General features: G+C 41.5%; 1 protein-coding gene across 5 annotated transcripts in view; it reads left to right on the forward strand.

Moving 5' to 3' along the window:
• The first annotated feature begins 296 nt into the window (after window positions 1–296).
• The window catches only part of LOC118505887, a 119,484-nt gene continuing 96,922 nt past the window's right edge, over window positions 297–22,858 (forward strand). For 3 of the 5 annotated variants that reach the window (XM_036042334.1, XM_036042333.1, XM_036042335.1), the window contains exons 1-2: window positions 297–513; window positions 664–789. In XM_036042334.1, coding sequence (XP_035898227.1) covers window positions 411–513; window positions 664–789 — 229 coding nt within the window. In that variant the 5' untranslated portion in view covers window positions 297–410. Of the gene's footprint in view, window positions 514–663; window positions 905–3,597; window positions 3,648–3,796; window positions 5,000–22,858 lie in introns of those variants that run through there. The other 2 variants (XR_004905464.1, XM_036042332.1) reach the window with 2 other exon arrangements.

Consider the following 22,858-nt stretch of genomic DNA (forward strand, 5'->3'; position numbering starts at 1 on the left):
GTAGAGCGTGTGTGCTGAAGAAAACAGTCAAAAACAACAACCAAATTCTACCCCTACCTTTACCGTGTAGGCGGTACACGGAGCTGTCACGGGAACCATGTTTTTGGCGTTTTGAGTAATTTAAAATACCACTCAACAAACCCAGTTGGCGTGGCGTAATACTGCCAGTAGCAAACGGGGGCAGAGAAAAGAGTTTTCCATCGGGTTATTTATTTTTACACCGGGAGGCCAACACACACATACGTCTTAACAATTTAAATGATCTACTAAAAGGCAAACTTCAGCGATGACAGACGCACTGAAGTGGACCGTTTAAACGCACTCAGCACACCAAGCGGTTGACGTTTGTGACAGCGGACGAAGTGGTTGTTTGTTGTTTTTTTTTCGCCCAACGAGTGACGAGCACTGTTATGACAGGCGAAATAGTTACATTTGCGATCGGAATGATCGTTTGCGTGCCGTTTTCGGGGGACGAGTTAAGCGACGAGACGCCAAAACTGCCAAACATGAGTGGTAAGAAATATTACACAAAATTAAATATAAATGGTTGACAGTGTGAAACGGTTAGCGGCGGGTTGATGCCCTCTTCTTCGCCGCACAACAGAACATGCGGGAAGACTCATTCGCATTTGCCCTTTTTTTTGGGGGTGTTTTCTTTTTCAGCTTCAACGAGCAATGAGGGAAAGAGGAAACCGATGTCACACCGATTGTCGCCCATAAGCGCACAAGTTGGCGTTTCCACGGAAACCGCGACTATTTACGGTGCTGGCATGTCAAGGTGTCACAAAAGTGAGTTGGCTGTCTCTTTTTGTGTCCTTCTCTGTGTGTATTGCCACTTCGAAAAAAGCATTCCCTCGGAGGACACAACCTGGTAGGAGGAACATTTAATTAGCGCCATTACACGGTAATTACACCCATCTTATCTCAAGCGGGAGTAGAACTTGGTTCCAAAAAATTAACGCAAACTCCCCAAAAGGGAACCTCCCAATGGAAGGTAATGGGCACGAACGAACCTTCAAAGCCCACACTTCCATTGGTAGCGTTGGAGCTGCCTCGGGTGAATCGCTTTTACCTAGCCGTCCAATTTCGGAAGGTTGACTGACAAGAGACCGTCAGCGAGCCGCGACATAACCGTAAATTGTGTCACCATTCGTTTCGTTTCGAGCGTAAATAACCGTTTCGCGATCCGTTTCCCTTTCCCACCAACCTACCTACCCAAAGACTAACCCTTGCTCCCCGCGTGCAATCGTCCTGCACCATCTCGTCCGTTTTACGGCTTTGTCGCGTGATAAACGGAGCGATATTCATAAATTTCCGTCCGAAAAGCGCGGGCGTAGTGAGATCGACACTTTTGCCCGAAATTTCCGCCCCCCGGTAGGTCGGGTTAAATTTTATCAATATCATAAACTTTATACCTTATCTGAGCTCGCTTTCATCGGTGGGCAGACCGAGAAGGTAAATCCCGGTAGCTTCACTACTTCGGCGGCTGCTACTTGGACGGCGCTTTGTGGTTTTCTGGGGTGGTTTTATGAGACATTTGTTAGTTTCATTGGGGGCACCAAGTGGCATAAGAAATTGAGTGGCACCGTGCAAGAAAATGGCAGGTGCGTCGTCGTAAAACTAAAGAGTTTCGTTTCGCCTAGCGCCGAGGAGTGTGTTTATGGCACGGCGAAGGCTGACGGAACGGGTCGAAAGTTTTGGAGCAACGGGTTTGGTAGGGTTGTTAGGCTCGAATGGGAGACTCATATGTGTTTGGGGGGGTTGTACTGTATGAGGAAAATGAAAATAAATGAAATGGATATTCAGTTTAGTGTTGTGGTGTAACACAGCTTCGACACCAAGTCTTATTAATTTTGTAGACAAAATTGTTTAATAATTTTTAATCTGAAACTAAAGATATTTTTATCTAATGCCTAGAAGTTGTTGTGAGAGGATCTCAGGTTGCTCAGGTTGTGTAGTCTTCGACGTTAGGTCTTTAGGGCACCTTTTCCAGCTATGTACCTAAATTTTTAGAAGCCCGACTTTATGATATACAATTATCTGGAGCATGTAGTAGATACCAGAAATGTCCATCTTGATAGTTTTTAACTGAGGCCGCAAGAATAACTTTGTCGACACTTTGGTTATCCTGCGGCTTTTTTTTACATCCGCTCAAGAACTTCCTCAGCGTTCCTCGCTAGTTGTCGGGTGCGCATAATAAACAGATCCGAGAATATTCCTGTAAATGCTCAGTGGTATTATGGACTTTGAATGGTCTTTATCGCCTGCAGTTTTTAGTAATTTGGATCTCTGGCTGCTCAGTATTTTGCTAATACAAAATAGGTCTTTTCAGCTGCAATAGAAGAATTTGTTGTTGGAGGTCCGAAACCTAGTAGATGATTCTCTCTTGCTTTGTACTCAAACAATCTAAACCAATCTAAACGCTGGTAACTTGCCAACCCGTTGTGGGCAACAGTCTAATACAGCAACGGAGGTGGTCTGGTTTAGCTCAGACGGTGGTGGAAAAGTAAAAACGAAACGAAGACAGTTAAACAAATCAGAAACAAAGTACCATCCTTCGTAAATTACCATGACGATAGACAGTTGCTATTCAACGTTGTCGCAAGGAAGGTCAATGTCTCGCTGTGTCGTGAAATTCTTCTTCAAAAATAATGACAAACGTTTGATGCTGAAACATTGAAGTGGAAATGGAAATCGGTGGCTTAAATTCAGTTTGACAAGGAGGCAAAACTTGAATGATTTAATTACTCTCGTAACTGATTCTACCGTGCTGAGTTACAAGTAGCTACTAATTTAATAATAACCAACCAGCAGAACTCCCTGGTAGCGTTCTATAGCGTTCCTCACTCACATTTGAAACCACCAATTAGCCCTTTGCCTTCCGATTGCTTAAGCACCGAAAACCGAAAGTGATTGATCACAACAGATTTCTTGTGTCCTATACCCGGTTTTAAGACCCACTCAAACACACATACACGTACTTGGAAATGGAAAATCTTCCAATGCCTTTTAATCCTTAAATGGGCCCATCCGTATAATTATCTCGACCTCTCGGAACTGCGGGGATTCGATGTACACCCCAAAGGACGCTCGGGGACGATCCTCGAACGGGTGGGCTCCTTCTAATTACACACATACGACTCGATGGGAGACATCGGCATTTCGTTCCGTTTCGTCGATCGATTAAAGGAAGCTCGAATCGGTAGGCCCAGCGGGACATCAGGAAGTCGTTACTTACCGAAAGGATCGATCGATACGCAACGGAAAGCCTGCTTTAGGACGTTACACTAGTTCCGATGGCGGGGAAGCAGTGAAAAAACACTGAAAGTGGAAAAGTATTAATTTCAGCGTGGTGAGCATCGTCAGGATGTCAGGATGCATTTATGTGTTCCGCATTTTTTTCTCTGTTGCCTGCCTTCCTTTGCCTTTCGACTGATTCATAAAATGACGCAAAATTGAGGTTCCGTGATTAATTTCCAATTAGCTCGCCAAACCACCGGCATAGTTCCGTTGGGTACGTTTTTTTTGTGTCTCTCTCTCGGTATTTTCATTCATAGTTTCACTGTTTTTACTTTTCCCATTTCCGTGTTATGAAAGATGAAAGCGAAAACAGCACGAGCGCTGGTAGGAAACAGCTGCACACCAAGGTAAATACACCGGTTGGAGGCCATCAGCAGCAGCAGCCTCCGTTTGTCCGCGTCTTCCACGTGCCATGTGATGAAATTTGGAGTCGCGTTTACTTTTTATTTTAAACTGAGTTTTTTTCGCGCGCACGCTCGCGCCCATACTCTTCCAGGAAAATGCACCAACCCCCGGGGGACAACTGACAAGCGTCAAACTGCACCAAACAACGCACCAATGCACCACGGGGAGTATGAGCCAGTATGTGTGTGTTTAAGCGCTGAGCGTTTACTTTTTATAATTGCCACCAGACAAACGGAACGTTTTAAATTACGCGATGCGGTTTTTCGTTGCACGCTGGTGCCATGTGCCCTCGATCAAACAAACACACACGGTGCGGTTTGTTCAGTATTTTTTGTCCCCCTCAGGAAACCTACCGGGTGGTGTAGGAGATCCAATAAAAAATATGAAATCAAATAAGGAACATTTGAAGAGTGGTCCGCTAGAGCGTCTTTGCAGCTTGCAGCGTTGCTTGAAGAAAAGAGCATTGAGCGTTGTTCTTTGCTTCTTGCTGAAACACAACCTCAACAACCTATTGTCCTATTGGCTACTTCATCTTCGGCCATGCTTCATGAGTGAAGAATTTCCACTAGAAACATGGCGTCCATAAAACAGGGCACAATTCCGCTAAACACATCAATATCTCATCGATTGTGGCTTAGACGAATGAATCAAGCATTGCTTTACGGGGCTTGCCGCATCTTGCATGTGCTGCCAATTGGATGCTTCAGATCTCTTTTTTCTATAGGTAGAGCCATCCACTCATACCCTCGGTGGAGACAATGAATGTAAGAACGTCCTCACTGTAGCCTCTTAGAGAAGAAGTGGATGCTCCAAACAGAAAAAAAAACACGAAAATACGCCGATGGTGATTGTCATCGGCGAAAAATGGCTTCCCTTTTACTGCTCAATTTGTTGTGGGATCGGTGGCATTTCGCTTTTTTGTGTGTGTTTCGTAGCGTTATGGGGCTTGATTCTTGATGGATTTGGGGGCATATTTGTTGGCGATTTTGGTTCAATGCTGGTGAAGCTTTAATCATCTTAGGGTGTAAGGAAAAGATTTGTCAGATGAGAGGAGAATGTAGAACCTGAAGCGATGCATACCTCATTTTTGTTAAAGACACACAAAATTGGAGACCTCCAGAAACCATGTAAATTTACCAAAAATATTTTAAGCTTCACTTAAACTCTAATGGCCAAGCACTGCAAGTCATGTTATATTTAACTTAACACCATATATAATATTTTCCTTTACTCTAATATCTCGTGGCACTGATATTTACGATTACTTTCCATAACTCAACTAGAATCCACAGGCTGTTCGATTTGAGCCTAAAATAACCTCATGCATAATAGTTGATATGAATTGTACCTAAGCTACCAGCATTGCGAGTTGGCATACAAAGGTTATATCTCTGAGTCCTTTGAGTATGTTAGACTCTGGAATATTAAGTAACAAATATATATTATCCAATATGTCGCGTTAAAAGATTCTAAGGAAACTCGTAAATAGCGTTGTACCAAGTAGCTCTGCGTGACATGCGAGGGGCCCTTAGGTGTAGTCTAAGGGGACTATTTCAAGGAGCCTAGTCCGAGCAGCCTAGTCCAACGGGCTTGCTCTAAGCCTATTCGACCTCTAAGCACCTAATCCAAGGGAGCTAGTCTAAAGAACTTATTTTAAGGGGCATAGTCCAAGGAGCCTAGTATTAGGGGCCTAGTCCAAAAAGTCTGCTCTAAGGGACCTAGTACAAGGGGTCTGCATTCAGGAATCTAACCTAGTTTAAGAGGCCTGCTCCAATGGGCATATTCCTAGGGGCCATGTCGAAAGGGCCTAGTGCAAGGAGCCTATTCCAAGGGGTGTTGTTCAAGGAGCGTAGTCCAAGGAGCCTAGTACATGGGGCATAGTCCAAGGTGCCTAGTCTAAGGGGCTCTGTCCCACGGGCCTAGTTCAAGGAGCCTAGTTCAAGAAGCTTTGTCCAAGAGACCCTGTCCAAGGGGCCTTGTCCAATGAGCCTAGAGCAAGGGGCCTTGTCCAATGAGCCTAGTACAAGGGGCCTTGTCCAATGAGCCTAGTCCAAGGGGCCTACTCCAAGACGCCTAGTTCAAGGCGCCTAGTCTAAGGTGTCTAGTCCAAGGGGCTCTGTCCCAGGAACCTAGTTCAAGGAGCCTAGTCAAACCATCCTGTCCCAGGGGACTTGTCCAACGGGCCTAATCCAAGGGGCCTGTAGCCTAGTCCAAGTGGCCTTTTTTATTAAAGGGGCCTTGTTTAAGGGACCTAGTCCAAGGAGTTTAGTCCAAGGGGACCTTGCTTGAAGGGGGAAGTTAGAGCAAGGGGTCTAGTCCAATTGGCATACTCCAAGGGAGCTAGTCTATTTGGCCTAGCCCAAGGATTTTAGTCCCAGGAGTTTAAGGGGTCTGCTCCAAAGGGCCTACTGATATAAAACTTGAGCATGAATGAGATATCAGGTGGTCGTTCTACAATATAGCTACAGACATTCTGGCTAATCTGGCATAACAACTCCTTTTTAAGTAACTTATCTTCGAGGTAACGGTATCCTACTGTAGCTTTTCCAAAAGTTCCAATAAGTGCCACAAGATCCCTCTTCAAACCGTGACCGAACGTTTCTTGAATTAAACATAAACGCAATTAGAAATTCCTTTCACCCTTTCCCTGGGTGTCCATAAAATATCCATTTAAGTGGTCTTCCATTTGTCGCCATTAGCATACCACACGTAGACACGTGGCTCTCGTGAGTGACTCTACCTTTTTACATCCTAATTAATCCTTTTCCATTCTCGCCATAGCCAACGTTCTGCTCCGAAGCCTTTCACTTTCGCTTTACATCTGTAGTTCGGTTTGGAAGTCAGCCCAAAACATTTGACCACTGGAAAAAGCTCACGTCACAGGAGTCGTACAAGTTAATCGATTTGTGTTACTATCTCTGATCTACGCCTGCTCACATTGTGCCGAGCAAGCCGAATCCAGGATTACCGGGTACGAAGCCCAAAGAAAGCCCAAAAGAAAAGGGTCTCTTACAATAAAAGGGTGACATTTTATTTCGCTTCAAGCACTGAATAAATTTCTCCAGTCTCTGGTCCTCCTGGTTCTCCTCATCTACGAATCCTCGCTCCACCTTTCGCGATTCTTATCTCTGTTACCTTGTCACCCCTTTCGAAGGGGGTTCGGGCCGTTATAAGTCCCCTGGTCGCAATATCTTGAAGGGTCGCCAATGAAACGGGTTTATCCTTATCGTGGTCAACCGAAAACGTGCCTTTAACGAACGCCAGTTTCAAAACCCCAAAACTGACCGAAAAGAAAGTCAACCGCAGGCCGTAGGTAGGTCCTGCAGGATTGGAAGACCCTTTCAGCCGACCCAACGTTGAATTTATTCAAACCTGCTTATCTGAAATTAAAAGACTGGAAAGAAGATAAGGGTTTAAGGAGGGCGAAAAAAAAACCTTCCCAGCCAGGCTTTGAACTTCCACCGAACCATTTCGCTGACCTTGTTGAATTCCCAAAAAAGCTAAAGGACTCTAACACGATCAAGGATAGCGAAAAAAAAAACGGGACGCTCGTGGAGAAGAAAGAAAAGGGTATACGTTTGCTATCTTTACTCCGTACCCTGAAGTTGGTGGTTGCGGTTGGACGGCAAATTATAATTTAAGATCCTTCCCACCAAGGAACAGCGCACAAAATGCTTCCTTTTTACCCTTCCTTGATTTTCGGGTCACAGAAACAACCACTGTCCCGAAGGGCTTTACGACAGGTGAATTTATGACTTAAACCTTTGGTTGATTTGTAACCGGTGTTGGGCAGTCAGAAGTCGTAAGGAGGCTTTTTTTTTTCGTTCCTGAGGAACTAATACCGAACCGGAAGTGGAACGTGAAATATCGCTCACCTTTTGGGGTTTAATTTTTGGTTGGCCCCTCGTTTTGAACCCTTCAAGTGTACCAATAAAAAAAAACGTGTGAGACGAAGTTGATTGTTTGAACAGTTTTAGTGCCTTTTTTCCTTTGGAGAGCCCCGGCCTTTTGGAATTCGAATAAAATTCCAAAAAAAAAAACGAGATCAAAGATTACACATGATTTCTTGACCTTATCCTGGTGGTGCTTTCGTTAATTATGCGGTGTAACACATCCACCCGATCGGGGATTCTCACTTTGAAGCAGCGGGCAGCGGCTAAAACAAGGATATCGTCAGCTCCTTTCGCTCACTCGCTATCCTTGGGCGGTGGGTTAAGCATTAGCTCACAAAAAGCGATCGGAATCGGTTTCATCCTTTGTTCGGTCCGCTTGTTTCGCCGACCTGACGGATCGGACCAGGACCAGGATCGCGCCAGGACATTGAGGCGTCTTGCTAGTGAACCCTATAATTTCCTTCCTGCTAATTACCGATCACCAAAGGATCGATCGTTTCTAACCGGTGCCGCCCGTGTGTGTGTGTGCGTCCAGATTGAATGTCGCCAGAAACGTCTAGCCTAATCCCGTTCAATCATCATGGCACTCCGCCTTTCGGGTGTGCTTCAAAGCTTTCTTCCGCACACACACACACGATCGATGTCCTTACGAATTCGGCAAGGAATTACGTCAAACAAATAGAACCCAACGAAAAAAAAAAAATCCCGCTACAGAGATCGCTAAAAGAAGAGGTTAAAAAATCCTTTTGCCGACCCTTCAGTGCTGTGCTAATATTCGAGGATCGATTGAAATTGGGAAAAAAGGGGCCACAATCGGTTCCCGAAGCAAGGATGCAGGATGCAATTGCCGATTTGTTTGACAACAATTTTTTTGGGAGCTTTTTTTGCTGTACCTTTGATGCTGGTGCCGTTCCGAGCAGGCTTAACCCTCGGGCGGGTGCGGCAGTGGGCTTAAGGAATCGGTTTCCCTTTCGCTCGATCGACGTCTCGTCGGAACCCCTTGTTTGGGATTGTTTAGCGGGTGCGGCGCTCTGCTGATGATGGGCGCATTAGCTGCTTTCATCAAACAATAAACGGGTGTGTGTGTGTGTGTGTGTGTGTGTGTGTGCGTATGTTTGCGAACAAATCCTTTTCTTTTCCAGAAGAAAATAGGGATTGGTTGAAGAATTGCGTCACACCGTTTTTTTTCCCCGGTTTTAATTCTTGTAAAGTACGCCTACCACGAAATAAAAAAGTCTCGATCCTCAAAGTGTGCGTTCGGGTTGACGTTAGTGTTTGTTTTGTGTGTTTGGGTTGATTTTTGGTAGTAATTTGGTACAATTTTCCATTCTTCTTGTAGGGCGGCACAATCGTTAAGCAGAAAATTGTACATGTTTTGTGTGTATGTCTGTCCTTGGGTGACTATTGTTGAAGTACCCTTTTTTTAAGCTCTGATTTTGTTTGCAAGTTCAAAGGAAACACGAACCGTTAAAATTGAAGCAAGAAGCAAAGGGTCTTAAGGGTTGATTGATGTGACCAATAGTTCTGGGCCGAAAGGAAAGGCACTCACTTTTGTTTGTTTGTAGATTAAATGAATAAGAGAAAGTTAATAGAGAGAGATATAGGTTTTTTTCGTTCTTTTGCTTAAAGTTTAAGGTTTGTCTCCAGTATCCTTCAATAATGTTTTTGTGAAATTTTTTACTTTAAATTTTTAATTTTTGTCTTGAACCGAAGTCAAGGAGAATTGCTTCCGAAACGCTGGACCTGTACTACCTTTGTAGATTATTGCGCAGAAAACGATGCTTTGCTAAGGCTTATTTGAGGAACATCTTCTTCTTCGGTCTAACGACCTCCTATCTTAGGTCATGCCGTCCATTTCTGGCTTGCGGAACAAAATGATACCACGTATTTGGATAGTCACATCCAGTGGTGGTTCAAGATATATGGAGGCCCCGAGCGGAATGGCGGTTGAGGCCCCCTCGAGTTGTGATATTAGTGGAACAGGATTTTCCTCGCCTACTCGACCCGGACCCGAGCGGCCGCTCCTTCCACTCCTAGGTTTGGTTGCTCAATTCTCACTACGGAGGAACGGCCCGGATGGAGTTTGAACCCCGGTTCTACCGATTTGAGGAACTGCTTTACCAATAAAAAGCTTCTTAAGTTCACTTTGGCTTGCTAAACAGATGACTATCATTTGAACACTGCTGAAGCTTGTGATTTTGTACATCACGCCTCAAATTGCTAGAGGGTGATATCTTCTCATCAATCTGCCTGCAGTTCAACTTCATGAACACATACTTAATAAACCTGATAAATAATTCCATTCTGGAAGTAGTGCTTTGTAAAAATCAAACATTTGATTTAACATTTAAACAGTTTCCACAGTAATTTTATTCTTTTTTTCTTCATGGCCTTAAGACCTCTTAGGTCATTACTGTCATTTCTGGATAGACTAGACTTATGGATACGAAACCCTGCCGTATGTTGGCCTTATTGCTACCTTCTTCTTCTACTTCCTTGGTACTACAACCTCGAGAGGTATCGTTCTGCCATTTCTGGCTTTCTGTGACTTGATTTTACCCGCAGTAAAGTAGTCAGCCCTACGTACGGGGAGGCGGTCTGGATGGGATATGAACCTCGGTCTTGCCGTTTGAATTGAATTTCAGGCCGTCCAAATTCCATTTTCATAATTCCTTAATTAAAGACCAATTCAATAACGATTCCTTTCAGCACAGGTATAATGCGAAATTTGTTCTTTAGAGCTTTAATTTGATATTTTATACAAGAGATTGATGAAATAGGATTTTAAGTTAACTTCATGTACTACACGTCGGATAGTACATTCAATTCAAAACAGATAGCTTTAAATTTTGTGCGTTTAGTTTATTTGCTTTTTGGGGAATATCTGGGTTCGATGGATCTTGTTCTACAGTCTTCTTTAGTCTCAAGTGATGCCTCGAATCTAATCTGCAAGGGTCCTACTTTACTTAATGTGTAATAGTGCAACTCAAGTATTCAGTAAGCCGGCTCGTAACCATTTCAAGCGTTGTCCTGAATAAACTAATTTAATATTATTTTTGTTTCCATTTAGTTTTTGTTAAATGTTTTTGATTTGTTTTTGGCATTTGTAAATAAAAGTATGGCTTATACAATAGTTTATTCCTTTACAAATGAATAAGTGATATTCATTCAATGAATCACATATCGAATTTAAAATTTGGTGTCAACGTCTGATTTAGCTCTAAACACATATTTCGACTAAATAGTTGAATATTTTTATTGAACCGGTGCAACATTTCCACAAAATAGCTGATTATTTGTTTGTCGTTTATTATCTGGAACTTTGTAATGATTCTTGATCACACCACACCAGAGTGTATATTACATTTTAAAACTTACAAATGATCACCCTATCACTTGTTAAGGTTTTACACAAAAACAGACACACATAAACACAAACGATATCCGTTCCATCCACTTGAGCCATCGGCAATCATTTGTCACGGTTCTGCGCTATCAACGGTCATCGCAAAACATGATCATAGCTCTACATGTCTCATATCAGCACGTTTCGATCGCACAAACATCAAACGTGAATCGATCTTACCACAAACGACTAGTGCAGTGCGAACGTTTCCCAACGTTTCCTACCTCCACACACATTTACAGTCATAGAACTGTCAATGTTGATCCATCCAACGTAAGGGGGAAAAAGCCAACAAGGGAGCGAATGAAAAATGTTGGAAAAAAAGGAGTTTTCTTTCAGTTTTTGAAAAAATAATTTTCAACCACGTGTGCGTGCAGTGTGTGTGTGTGTGCGTGCGATGTGTGGCAGTGTGTGCCTGCATCGAGAGGGGCTTTTGCTGGGCTTCCGGAATGGCAACATCTGTCGCCGTAACCTTTGGCCTCTTCCTACCTTCGTCCGCTGTTCCGTGTTCGGGTTTCGGGTCGTCCTGCTGCTGTCTTCATTTTCGGCTTCACGCGCAATTCCTCGCAATTTTCGGCACCCGGCTGAAGTGGTTGCAACAGTGATGCAGCAGCAGCTCGACTGATGCGGAAACAGAGCTGCAGCACCGGGCAGCAGACCAAACGTGGCAGAGGCAGCAAAAGCCGAAGAATCCTTCACTCAGCCCAACGGGAATAAGGGAATACAGCCAGGGAAAAATGAAATTACCGTTTTCTCCTGCACATCGATGCGTGTGTATGCTGGGCCTCACCGTGACGGGATGACCATTCGAATTATGCACAAAAACACACACACACCCTTGCACTGCCTTTCAGAATCATGGCCGCTATAAAAGGATAAAGCCGCACCATCCTTTGCATCTCTCGCAAGCGCTCCCTAGCTGCTCGTCACTTTTCGAAGGACGAAACCCCCGGTCCAAAACGGGAGAAAAATGAGCCTTTTTTGGCGGGAATTGAATCCTCCGGAGGTTTTTGCGTAAGCCACTGCGTATTGATTCGATGCGGCATTATGGCCGGTTACGATAAAAATGGAGGGAGCGAATATATGGTCGAAACCAACGGAAGTAACAGTCACGAAAAAGGGGGAAGACGAACGTTAAATTTGCATCCGCGCTTGGTGTTGGGAAGCGAAATCCGATCCCATACGATGCCATAGGTTGCAAGGAAGCAAGCGAACGAGCGAGCGATGTTGCTGTAGTGTTGGGCGCCATTTGTGTATGGTGACGGTGCCGAAGGGCTTGAAACAGTTATGGAAACGATTGGGCATGGTGAAACAAAAAAATGCGAAAGGACGATAATCGAGCGAATCGATAAAACTGGAGCGAATCGCGGGACTATGAAGCAGTTTATTTTATGGCGCGATGGCTGTGCATGGCTGTGTTGTTAGTGGTCATTGGGATAATGTTTCTATTGGCTGTTATTGCTAGCAAGAGATTATTTCTTTCCTGTGTGATGATGGTAGCGTTCATATATTTTTGGACTCATAACTTTTTTGATATGGAATAACTAAAATATTTTTAGACTCATCAGTGAGATAGCTATTCGCTTTAAGCAATCCATTTTATTGTAACAGCAGCTTAAATTTATTACATGATTTTACTAAGCTGAACTTAAACTTGATAATGTTGGAGAACACATTAAGAAGTTCATTAATTTTACACCTAGGTTTCTACGAAGGTTATTATATCTGTGGTAATGACAATTACGGTGAAAGCTAACAAGTTTAACAGTGGTGGTCAATTAAATACGTATGAATGTGGGTTGTTCAAGATATACTTCATTATGAGTTTTTTTTTCTGTAAGCTACAATTTTAGCTAAACATTAAAATTATAATTTAAACCAATATACCAATAATCAATACATAATACATAAGGCTATGCATAAAAAGGTTAAATATAATGGAGCAAAATTGTTTTAATTTAATAGCATTTAATATTGCAATACTGTAGAATAGCGTCCTTAAAAATATTCTGTACTCTTCACGAAAAGATAAAACTATCTTAAAATTACGATGTAAATTTATTATGACTTTTCTTTTGTTATCCACCTAAAATATCAATTAATTTTAAACACCCGAATCGAATATAAAATGCTTTAAACATTAAATTTATTAATCTGTCACTAACGTAAAATAAATGCATGGAAACCAATTTCTAAAATTATTTTTCAAACATTGTTATCTTTAATAGATAAATGAGAAAAAAAGCTTCTGCAATTAGTTACTTTCTGAAAGATAACTTAAATGATTAAAATAATATTAATAGCCTTAAAGAAAGCTCATTTGATCGTCCAACACTGTATTCTGCTAGCCTTTTAAAAACAGATTATAAAATAAACATATTTGGCTTGATATTTCTAATATCAAAACTTTCCCCTCAATTACGAATTTCTAATATCAAGTACGATGGAATGAAAATTCTTACAAATAGCTCTCAAATCATACAAACTTTTCACCAATTTTTTTTCTCTTCAAACTGTCCAAACATACCTTCAAACAAAAGCTGCCCTCCCATATCAAAACCTACCTTCCCGGGAGACCATCCGTCCAATGAACTGAGCTTAAAAAACTCCCAAATCTGTCAGCATAAAAATGATGCGTCTGTAAACTGTCGAAAAAGGTCACTTTAAATAATGGCCATACGTATGCGTGTCTTGTTTTTTTTTTACTTTGGCTCGTGCTCATGGCGTCCAAATCGGGAGGCTGCAAAACCAGCCGCCTTTAATGCTATCTGACTACCTCGAATAAAAAAACCAACAACATTATTGTGAAAACAATCACATTCATTCAGTGGATGAAGATTGAATTTGATTTAGGAAGAATCCCAACAACAACAAAAAAATGCTGGTTCTAAATAGTTTGTTTATGTAGAAAAAAAAAACAGCATGTCGAGCTTTTTTTTATTTAATTCCGTGTGCAGGACACACAATATCTTGCAGCTTGCATTTTTGTCCATTGAAAAGTGAAAATTTAGAAAGAAAGTACTGAAAAAAAGGAAGCTGGCCACCGTTAGAACCGATATTCTGTTCCCTCTTTTTGGTAGGGAAATTTTAATTTCACCTATGGGCTGTTTGAACACGTTTTCTACTCTATACCTTTAAAATTGCATTCTTTTTTTTCCATGGTATAGCTATTCTCTTAGGACCCTTTCTGAGTGTTTCGCTCAACCGCTTTGCGTAAGCTGCATCGCATTCTGACCAGGATGACCGAAAAAGTTTCGGACATCGTACCTCTCTATTCCCTTTTGCGTTCGATGCCACCGATGGTCATTAAAAGGGCTCGGTGAATGGCATTTGATAAGGGTAAGCCGATCGGATAGGGGCCATCCTTCTGCCATTGGCTAACGGCTTTTCTCGGAGGCTAACGATCAATATGGTCGATTGTGTCTGACCAAAGGAAGCAAGGGTGCGCTGTGTTTCGAAAGTTGCAATGTGCGAAAGACCCTCGGAAGGGCTTTGCACGAAGCGCGGCACACGTATTTGCATTTTTCCGAAATTGTGTAACTGCAATCGGGGTGCAATGTTTTAGTTTTGCATTAGCAGCTTGCAACGCCGAGACCTTTTTTCGTTGTCCCCCGGAGGCTGAAATTAATTGATGCTTTTCGGGGACAATTTTTAGCCCAATGAATTTGTCGATGCGAAATGAACGGGAGCTTGTCTGAATCGTCAGAAGATTAATTTAGATGCAGATTGCAAAGGGAAAAATGGTTATTGAATGAAATTTTATTCATAAAATAATACTGTTATGAGATTTGGGTTTGGAAATTCAAATCTTATATTTAAACTACTTTAGATTGTCCGGTGTCTTGCTCGTAACGTGTCTCAGTGCTCAGTACAGTCATAAGAGTTGTTGCAGATTTATTATAATTTTAGTTTTCCCTATTAATTCGCTAGAATCCGGTTGTATTGCTATGATTTTCGTTTTTTATTTATTTATATACTTCTTTATATTTTCAGTATTACAGTGATTTTCGTTGGTAAGAGGTTATTTTTAGCTATCATTTTTTGTATTTATTTTTTTTATTTTTTTTTATCATGTATTTAATCGTTTTTTAATTAGAAATACGGCCTGACAGTTCTTGTCGATTAGAAAAAACCATAATAACTATGCTTGTTTTATTATAATTTACTGATTAAATCACTTAACCTGGTTAACTGGTTAAAAAAATTATTTATTAAAATTTTTTAAATATATTTGCAATTTATTCAACGGTTTAAGTTCTTCTCCTTACTTGGCACTACAACCCAGACCTAGAAAATTCTCGGCCTGCCGTTTCTGACTTTCTGTGACTTAATTTTACCCGTAGTAAAGTAGTCAGCCCTACGTACGGGGAGGCGGTCGGGATGGGATTTGAGCCCCGGTCCTGCCAAGTAACGACCGAAGCCGTTTTCGCGTCTGCCACTGGACCGCCCTACTAATAATACAATTAAAAAATCATTGTAAGAAAATGAGCTTTTATAATGTGCAAAAATGAATATATTAAAAAATTTCGTTACGAATTGTAATATTATAGAATAACTAAATAAAGGCCGTCCTACAAAAATAAAAAAAATAAATAAAACAAATTGAAATGCTTAAAAAAACCTTTAATAAACTCATAATAATTTATTCAACAATCTAAGGTAGTTGACATATAAATTAAATGAAACTCCTGTATCAAATAATACCTAAGTAATAATTAGGGAAAATCAGAGTCAAAATGTATATCTGTCTATCGATATGTACTATATTTCTAATCTGGCCACAGTCCATGCTACAGTAGAGCGGCTGTAATTTACCATAATGCTTAAGCCACCTACAGAACCCTCAAAACATTTAAACTGAATTGATGACTTATATTCCTTAAAAATAAATTCATATTTTTTATTTAAGTTTGTAGATTTTAAGAAAATTAGTGTAAAAAAGGACATTTTTATTGCATTTTTACACAACAACTTTGAGCCTTTGAGATTCTTTAAAACCCAGTTGATTTTTATTTATTTCACCGGTGTGACGTTTCAAAAATTAACTTCTTCTTAGGGACTGCTAAAATATAATAGCAGCTACTATCAAAAGCACATCCATTAAATTAAGATTATTTATAGCTTGTTGAAATCATTACCTTCCTCCATCTTCCTGACCATTAACAGCTCCCTGCGGAAAGGCATCTTTAAACAATCTAAAAACCAACAATTTTGCAAATAATTTTCACCTCCAAATTAACCTTTTCCCTCCGGGGAATCCGAGCCCTGAAACAAGTTAATCAGTGCAAAACGATTGCATCGTCATTTACCGGTGCCATTTTATTTTTTATCACCTTCATGACCTTTTCCATTTTCACCTACCAACAACAACAAAAAACAAGGCACAAGTTAATGAACGTAACACCACCGTCCCTATAGGCCTCTGCATGCCCCAAACGTATAAGACATACGTACGCGTCACTCTTTAAATAAGTAATGCTAAAAAGTGTGCCACCACCCTATCGAAATAAATTTCCAATATGTCTTGGCCCTGGCCCGGTACAGAGCTCAGCAAAGACGTGGCGCACGTGTGCACGCGTTATCCTCATGGAGACACGTTCAACAAACGGCTCTCCTTATGGTCTTGTTTTATTGGTAGAACTTCAGGCTACCTTTTTTGTTGCTTCAAGCCACTCTCTACCATAAAAAAAAAGACAAACGGCACGAGCTACGGTGAATCGTTTCCTTCTTCCCTTTCTTTTGCCCATTCCTTGGACGAGGAACTTCTCGGGACAATCCACCGCTTCTCGCGCGTGTTTTTAATGATTAGCCCTCCTTGTGGACGAGGTTACCAACTTTTTTGGGATGTGCGCACGGTAAATAAAGGCCAAAAAACACACACACACGCAACCATCTCATCCCCCTTAAGGTTGGGATCGAAAGCATCGGAATCAACTGGAAGCTGGAGGTGATATTTTTAATTTCCATTCTTGGGATGGGTTCCCGAAGACCGAAGACACTTTCACGTCCCCTGTGCCTGTGCCCCGTTAAATCGAGAAACAATTCTACGCTTATTGGTGTATGCTACCATGCACCGAGGTACTCGCTTTTTTAAAGGAAGACTAACCGTGTCCCGTTTCGCAGGAAGTGGCTCGTGGCAACGCCACCCGTTGCCCGAACGCGGAAGATGGAAGATGGTTTGTCTTCCGAGAGGGAACTACTGGGTACTCGGTGCTCGGTAGCTCGCCCAACGATGAACTTTGTCGGGGGCAATATTTTGTGCTTTTGTTTTTCTTTCCCATTTTTTTTGGAAGACATTGGTGTGTGCGTGTGTGTGTGTGTTTACTGAAGTTCCCCCTTGGTATTGTTTCTTCAACAGTTTTTTTTTTGTTGGCACGTGGATATTTTAAGACCCCCATAGTAACCGTGCTGTGGGCTTCAATTTTTTTTTTTTACTAGTCCTCCTAATTCCATATTCTTTGGAAGCTGTAGCATGGCTAAAAAACTGCCATCTAGGGAGAGAGCGAACGTCTCCAGGAGTTCCGAGGAACTGTTCCTGATGCGAGTTAATTTGTGCACCATTAACCGACAGCCTGTGCTTGCTGTGAAGTATGTTGCGAAGACACCAGCACCGTTCGACCTTTCCGAGAATCTCCGGAGGACCCTTCTGGGGGTAATGAAGTCCGCTTTCTTTTCATCATTCGACTGTTCGTGCACTCCAGTTTTTTAATCGGATTAACACGTAAATATTTAATAATAACTGCTCCGGATAGGTGTTGTACCTGCAACAGAGCGATTGTTACTTTCCGGAGGTGTTTTTGCTTTACACTGCTACGTATGATCCCGATGGGATCTTCAGGATTGTTTCAGGGTTTAATTCTTTGTTTTATGTTTGCTGTCATCATACCGTTTTATTTAAAGGACTTCCATTTTGTGATGCTGTGTTTTATTCCTCGTCTCTCTGGACGTTGCTCCCTCTCTTCCTCTATAATTTATGCCTATAGGACACACCGAACGAAAAATCGATTACGCTTGCAAACGGAACGGACATTGGCTTAATGGCGTCCAAAAATCCCTGCTCCGTACAGAAAAACATTTATCGAACGCCATTCAAGATTCGTTTATAATGCATCCTGGCACATTTTTTGTTGCTGGCTATTCTTCGATCGATTCTACTGCTACTGACGGCCAACAGGACCATGGCAAATGAAAATTTATGCGCTCCGTACGGAAAGGGATGTGTCCAGCAGCACATACACACCAACACACACAAAAAAAAAGATGGTGAGGGGTTGCGCGAGTGCAGACGGAATCAAAATTAAGGGGTTGGACTACCGTACATGTCCAGGGGGTTCTTTTTTGTGATGTCTGCGTCCACCGAAAACCCGTTCCCCCGTCGATGAAGGCTGTGTAGGGTGCTGGTAAACTGGCAGAAAAGGGGTTCAAAATCACCCCTGTGCAAGATGGTTTGATTCGCGCTGTGCTGGGTGTGCTGGGTGATCTGAGCTAAAGGGATACGGGGAAGTCTTCCCGGGAGGCAGCTAGGGTAACCTTTGGCCACCAACGCGTTCAGGAAGTACAGTTGCGTCAGCTGGACGGTCATGTGAGTCACCCCCGGGGAACTGGAAATCTTACGTCACCGATCGCTGCATTATCCTTTTTTCCTGAAAGTAACGAAATCCAACATCACCAGCCATTGCGAATACAATCGAGAAAGATTATACGAGTGAGGAGTTATTCGGTCGGATGCATGCTGTTTTTAATCAGTTTTCCTAATGTCCGAACGGTCGATTTTGGTGGCATTAAGCGACGTCTCGATGTCATTAAACGATGATTGACACGCGGTTGGTGGTCTCAAAGCTTAGGGTTTTTTGGTTAATTATTTTGCTGGGAGCTTAGGACTGACCGAATAAATCAAGGGCAGGTTTCTTTCTCAAAGTAAGGAATAAAATTTTGCCATAAATTCGGAGCCGTATTTAAGCTAGTTCGAATAACTCCGAACAAATAATTTTTTTTTCGTTTATTTATAGAGGCTTTGGGTCTTTGAGACTTCATTCGCCTCTTCCGAACAAATAAGGCATTAATTTAAGATACAAACATGAACTCCTCGTAAAATACTCTTCAAAAGCTAACGCTTATCCTATAGCTATTGGCTTTAATACTTGATTTAAAGACATAATGAATCATTAAGGAATATTTATCTAGTTTCACAAATATTTTCTTCTTCCTTGGCACTACAACCTCGAGAGGTTTCGGCCTGCCATTTCTGTGACACGATTTTACCCATAGCAAAGTAGTCAGCCCAGCATACAAACAGCTACAGTAATCGTGTTTAAACAAATCAAATAAGGCGATATTTGATACTAATGATACAAATATTGCTAATGTTACAATTTAGGCTAATGGTTATTTATATATTTATTATTACCATCACTATACACTGCATATACGCATTTCTTCTGATAATGGTGCAAGAGCTTACAAGCTCAACCATTTTCTTTAAATCACTGCTGTTTTGCAGCGCTGCTGTAACTTTTTTTTTCAAATAGTCTTCCTAACCAACTTGGGCAGTGGGATAATTTTTTTTACATTTTTCCAATATTTTGTTACATTTTACCTTTTTGAAAAACAGGCTGCCTTATTTTTACACTAGGTTTTCGATTTTCTACTCCCATGTAAAGCAATGATTGTCCGATATTTGCCATCTTTTCGCTTTGCTTATCAATTTCTATCACTGCTTGTGGGTGTTGCATATCCAATAAAAACACATGATTTAAAAGGTTATTAAAAATGCCTTCTCACTCATAAAAATTCAATAATAATTATTAATAAAAATAATTTCAATAATTAACACATGCGATATCAAAAATACTAAAAATAAAAATGTGAAAACAAAAATCGAGTCTTTCCCGTAAAAACTGTATGGCAGGGAGCTAAAACCGGCTACTTAACTACTTCAAAAATATATTTACGTTAAAAAAATGTTTACTTAAGCTACTTGTATTTTTGAACGGATGTTTAAAATGATTACAATAGCGGAGAAAAAAATTTCCCGTAGGTGTTCGTATAGTTATGTTAAATGGAGCAATTTTCCCCCGTAGTGAGGGCTGACTATTCAACTACGAGCTATCTTTAAATCTAGTAAGCCAGAAATGATAGGCATGACTTAAGAGGTCTTTAGCAAAAGAAGAGAAACACTTAAAAAATGGTTGCTCAAAATTATTGCAATAAGTCTAGTTTCAATGTTATTGAGATCAACTCAACTTTTGTCGACCTACAAGTAGATCTTAACGATGAATAAAAAGAGGATGTCCTTGTGCGTCCAGTGGCCGAGGCAATAGCAGTGCCGGTTTTCACACGGCAGAACCGGGGTTCAGATCCCTTTAAAGACCGCCTCCCCGTACGCCCTTGCTTACGGGTAAAACCAAGTCACTGAAGTGCCAAGGGAGCAGAGGTTTTGTGCGTCCACTGCGTTCAAAATTTTCGAATTTCATTCATTTTCTGAGTCCAGGACCAGGTTTATTGTGCAGCCTTGCATTACTGATCTATGATCCTTCCCTTCGATCTATGATCAGATAGCTCTAGCTTACCCACAGTAATATAATTGTTCTATGTATGCATCCACTAAGCATTACCATCTAAATCATTAAATGATTCTTACCACGTTATAAAGTTATAAGACAAATATTTCAAGCAAATTCTGTTTGCCATTGTTGGATGAGTTTTACCTTTTGATTTGATTCTTCCCCCATAGCAGTTCTTTGATGTGTCTGTCTGTTTTAACCATGAAGATGAAAAAAAGGACACCCGATGAAAAAAAATCAGAAATTAAAAGAAACACATTTTTTCCTCACCGTAAGCTTTCCCGCTTAACGGCATGACGCACATCGACTCATTAATCATTTAATTACGAGCTTCAGCTTTATCTTTGTATGTGTCTTTCTCTCTCTCTCTCTCTCTCTCTCTCTCTCTGTTCCCTCACCAAACTTCTTTGTTTTAGAAGCACTTTACAGCAAAGGACGAAAACTTTTACTCGGTAAACGCGATTTTCCAGTCCTCTAATTTTATCTCGCTCTCTTCCATCCCGTGGACACAATTCCACCTGAACTTCTACACCACCTGAAGGTTCGTGGTCTGAGCCGCTTTCCTTCTCCATTCGAAGTTTTCACTCCATCATCCCTACCACCCACCCCGGAAAGCCCAGAAAAGGGAAAAAGGTGGAAAATCAAATTTTTGATGTTTTAATTAGCGTAACTTTGTTCCGCTTTCTTCTTCTTGTGTGCCGGTTTGCCCGTAGCGCAATTTCCGCGAAAAGGTACAATCGCCAGTGGGTCGCTGTCCGAGCGTGCCTGTTTACGACAAACAGTTTGTCTCGGTGCGATTGCAATCTTGGTCCTTGTGGCGCTTTTCCACTTCGAGCTTTTCTCCCGTGCCTGTTTTCCCTTTCTCGCTAAGCCACATGTTGGAGTTTCTTGTGTAGAGTGTTGTTGCTCTTGTTATGAATAAGTGATAGGAGCAAACAAATGAACGGAGCTGGTTTTTGCACTGGTCTGAAGGCGTTAGATGTACAGTGAAACAATAGTCTCCTAGTTCAGGATTTAAAAGCGCCAAAATACGAGCGAATTCGAATGGTAAGCAATTATCCAACAGCTGCCTTCAGCAACCAGCACTTGGCCCTTCGCTAGCGATTTCTTTCTTTCCTGTCACGACACACCACTAAACATCAAGTGAAAAGAAAGGAGAACAAAAAAGGCAAACTTTAAACGCTGATGATGACAGGGAAAATATTTTCAATTAATGAGCCAATGATTAATGACATCGCGGTCCTTGGGAGGTGCGCGCGATAATGGAGAAATGAATTTTCATTAATTTAGTCATTCGCCAAACGACAGCGATGGCTGAAGTGAAAGTGAAATGAGCGGTAGCGCGTCGGTGCTAATGTAATGAGCAGACTGTAGGCGGCTGTTGGATGTTTAAAATGTGTTAAATGTGATAGCAGTATAAGGCGTATGGGTAGACTGGGATGATAAGAATCATAGAACACTTGTATTGGAAGTTCAATTACTTGCAGCTGTTAGGTATGTTTGAAGTAGTATCTAATGACTAAAAGCTATAAATTAAGTGTGAGTAATGTTCTCTTCGTTTTTGATAAAAATTGTTTCTTTGTTATCATGATCGAACTTCAAATTTGATGTTGTAATTTCTCTGTAGAAGTGTTACGAACCATTCAGCACATGAATTACATGAATTAGTAGCTTCCACCAGAAGCATTGTGTCGAATATCCTTGTCTATAAGAAGTTTATCTTCAATTAGTGGCCAATAAACAACTCCTATACTGCAGCTCAAAATTCCTAGCAATTCAGTGCTAACGTTGAAAACTTACCAAATATTTTTAACCTTGGTTGTACGGTGTCAGTCTAATGACGTGACCCGTCAGACGAGACGTTCAAGTTTTTAGAGCTCATTTTGCTGTGGATACTGCATTTTTCGTGTATGGTAGTATCTTCATGGCTGTGTAACTTGATGCAATTTGGTGGTAGAGGAGATAACGACGCCGGTCTTCACACGGCAGGACCCAGTGGCTCCCCAGTAGAGGCCTCTCTAATTGTAACTCGTTTGTGAGTTAAGATCAACAGGATTTCCTTCGTAGACGAGACCTCCCTAACCGACGAGGCCCGAGCGATCGCTCCTTTCGCTCCTAGCCTGCCTATCAAGAGACGGGTAGAATCAAGCCACAGAAAGGATCCATCTTAGCCACAGAAAGGTGGCAAAGAAGGATCCATCTTGGCTGTCTAACATAAGTATGACAAGCTTAATGTTTTGTATTAAATGCCTTATTGCTTTCACAAACTGATTTGGACTTGCCATAATGTT

This window comes from Anopheles stephensi, chromosome 2 (genome assembly GCF_013141755.1).
Source record: "Anopheles stephensi strain Indian chromosome 2, UCI_ANSTEP_V1.0, whole genome shotgun sequence".
Taxonomy (NCBI): Eukaryota; Metazoa; Arthropoda; class Insecta; order Diptera; family Culicidae; genus Anopheles; species Anopheles stephensi.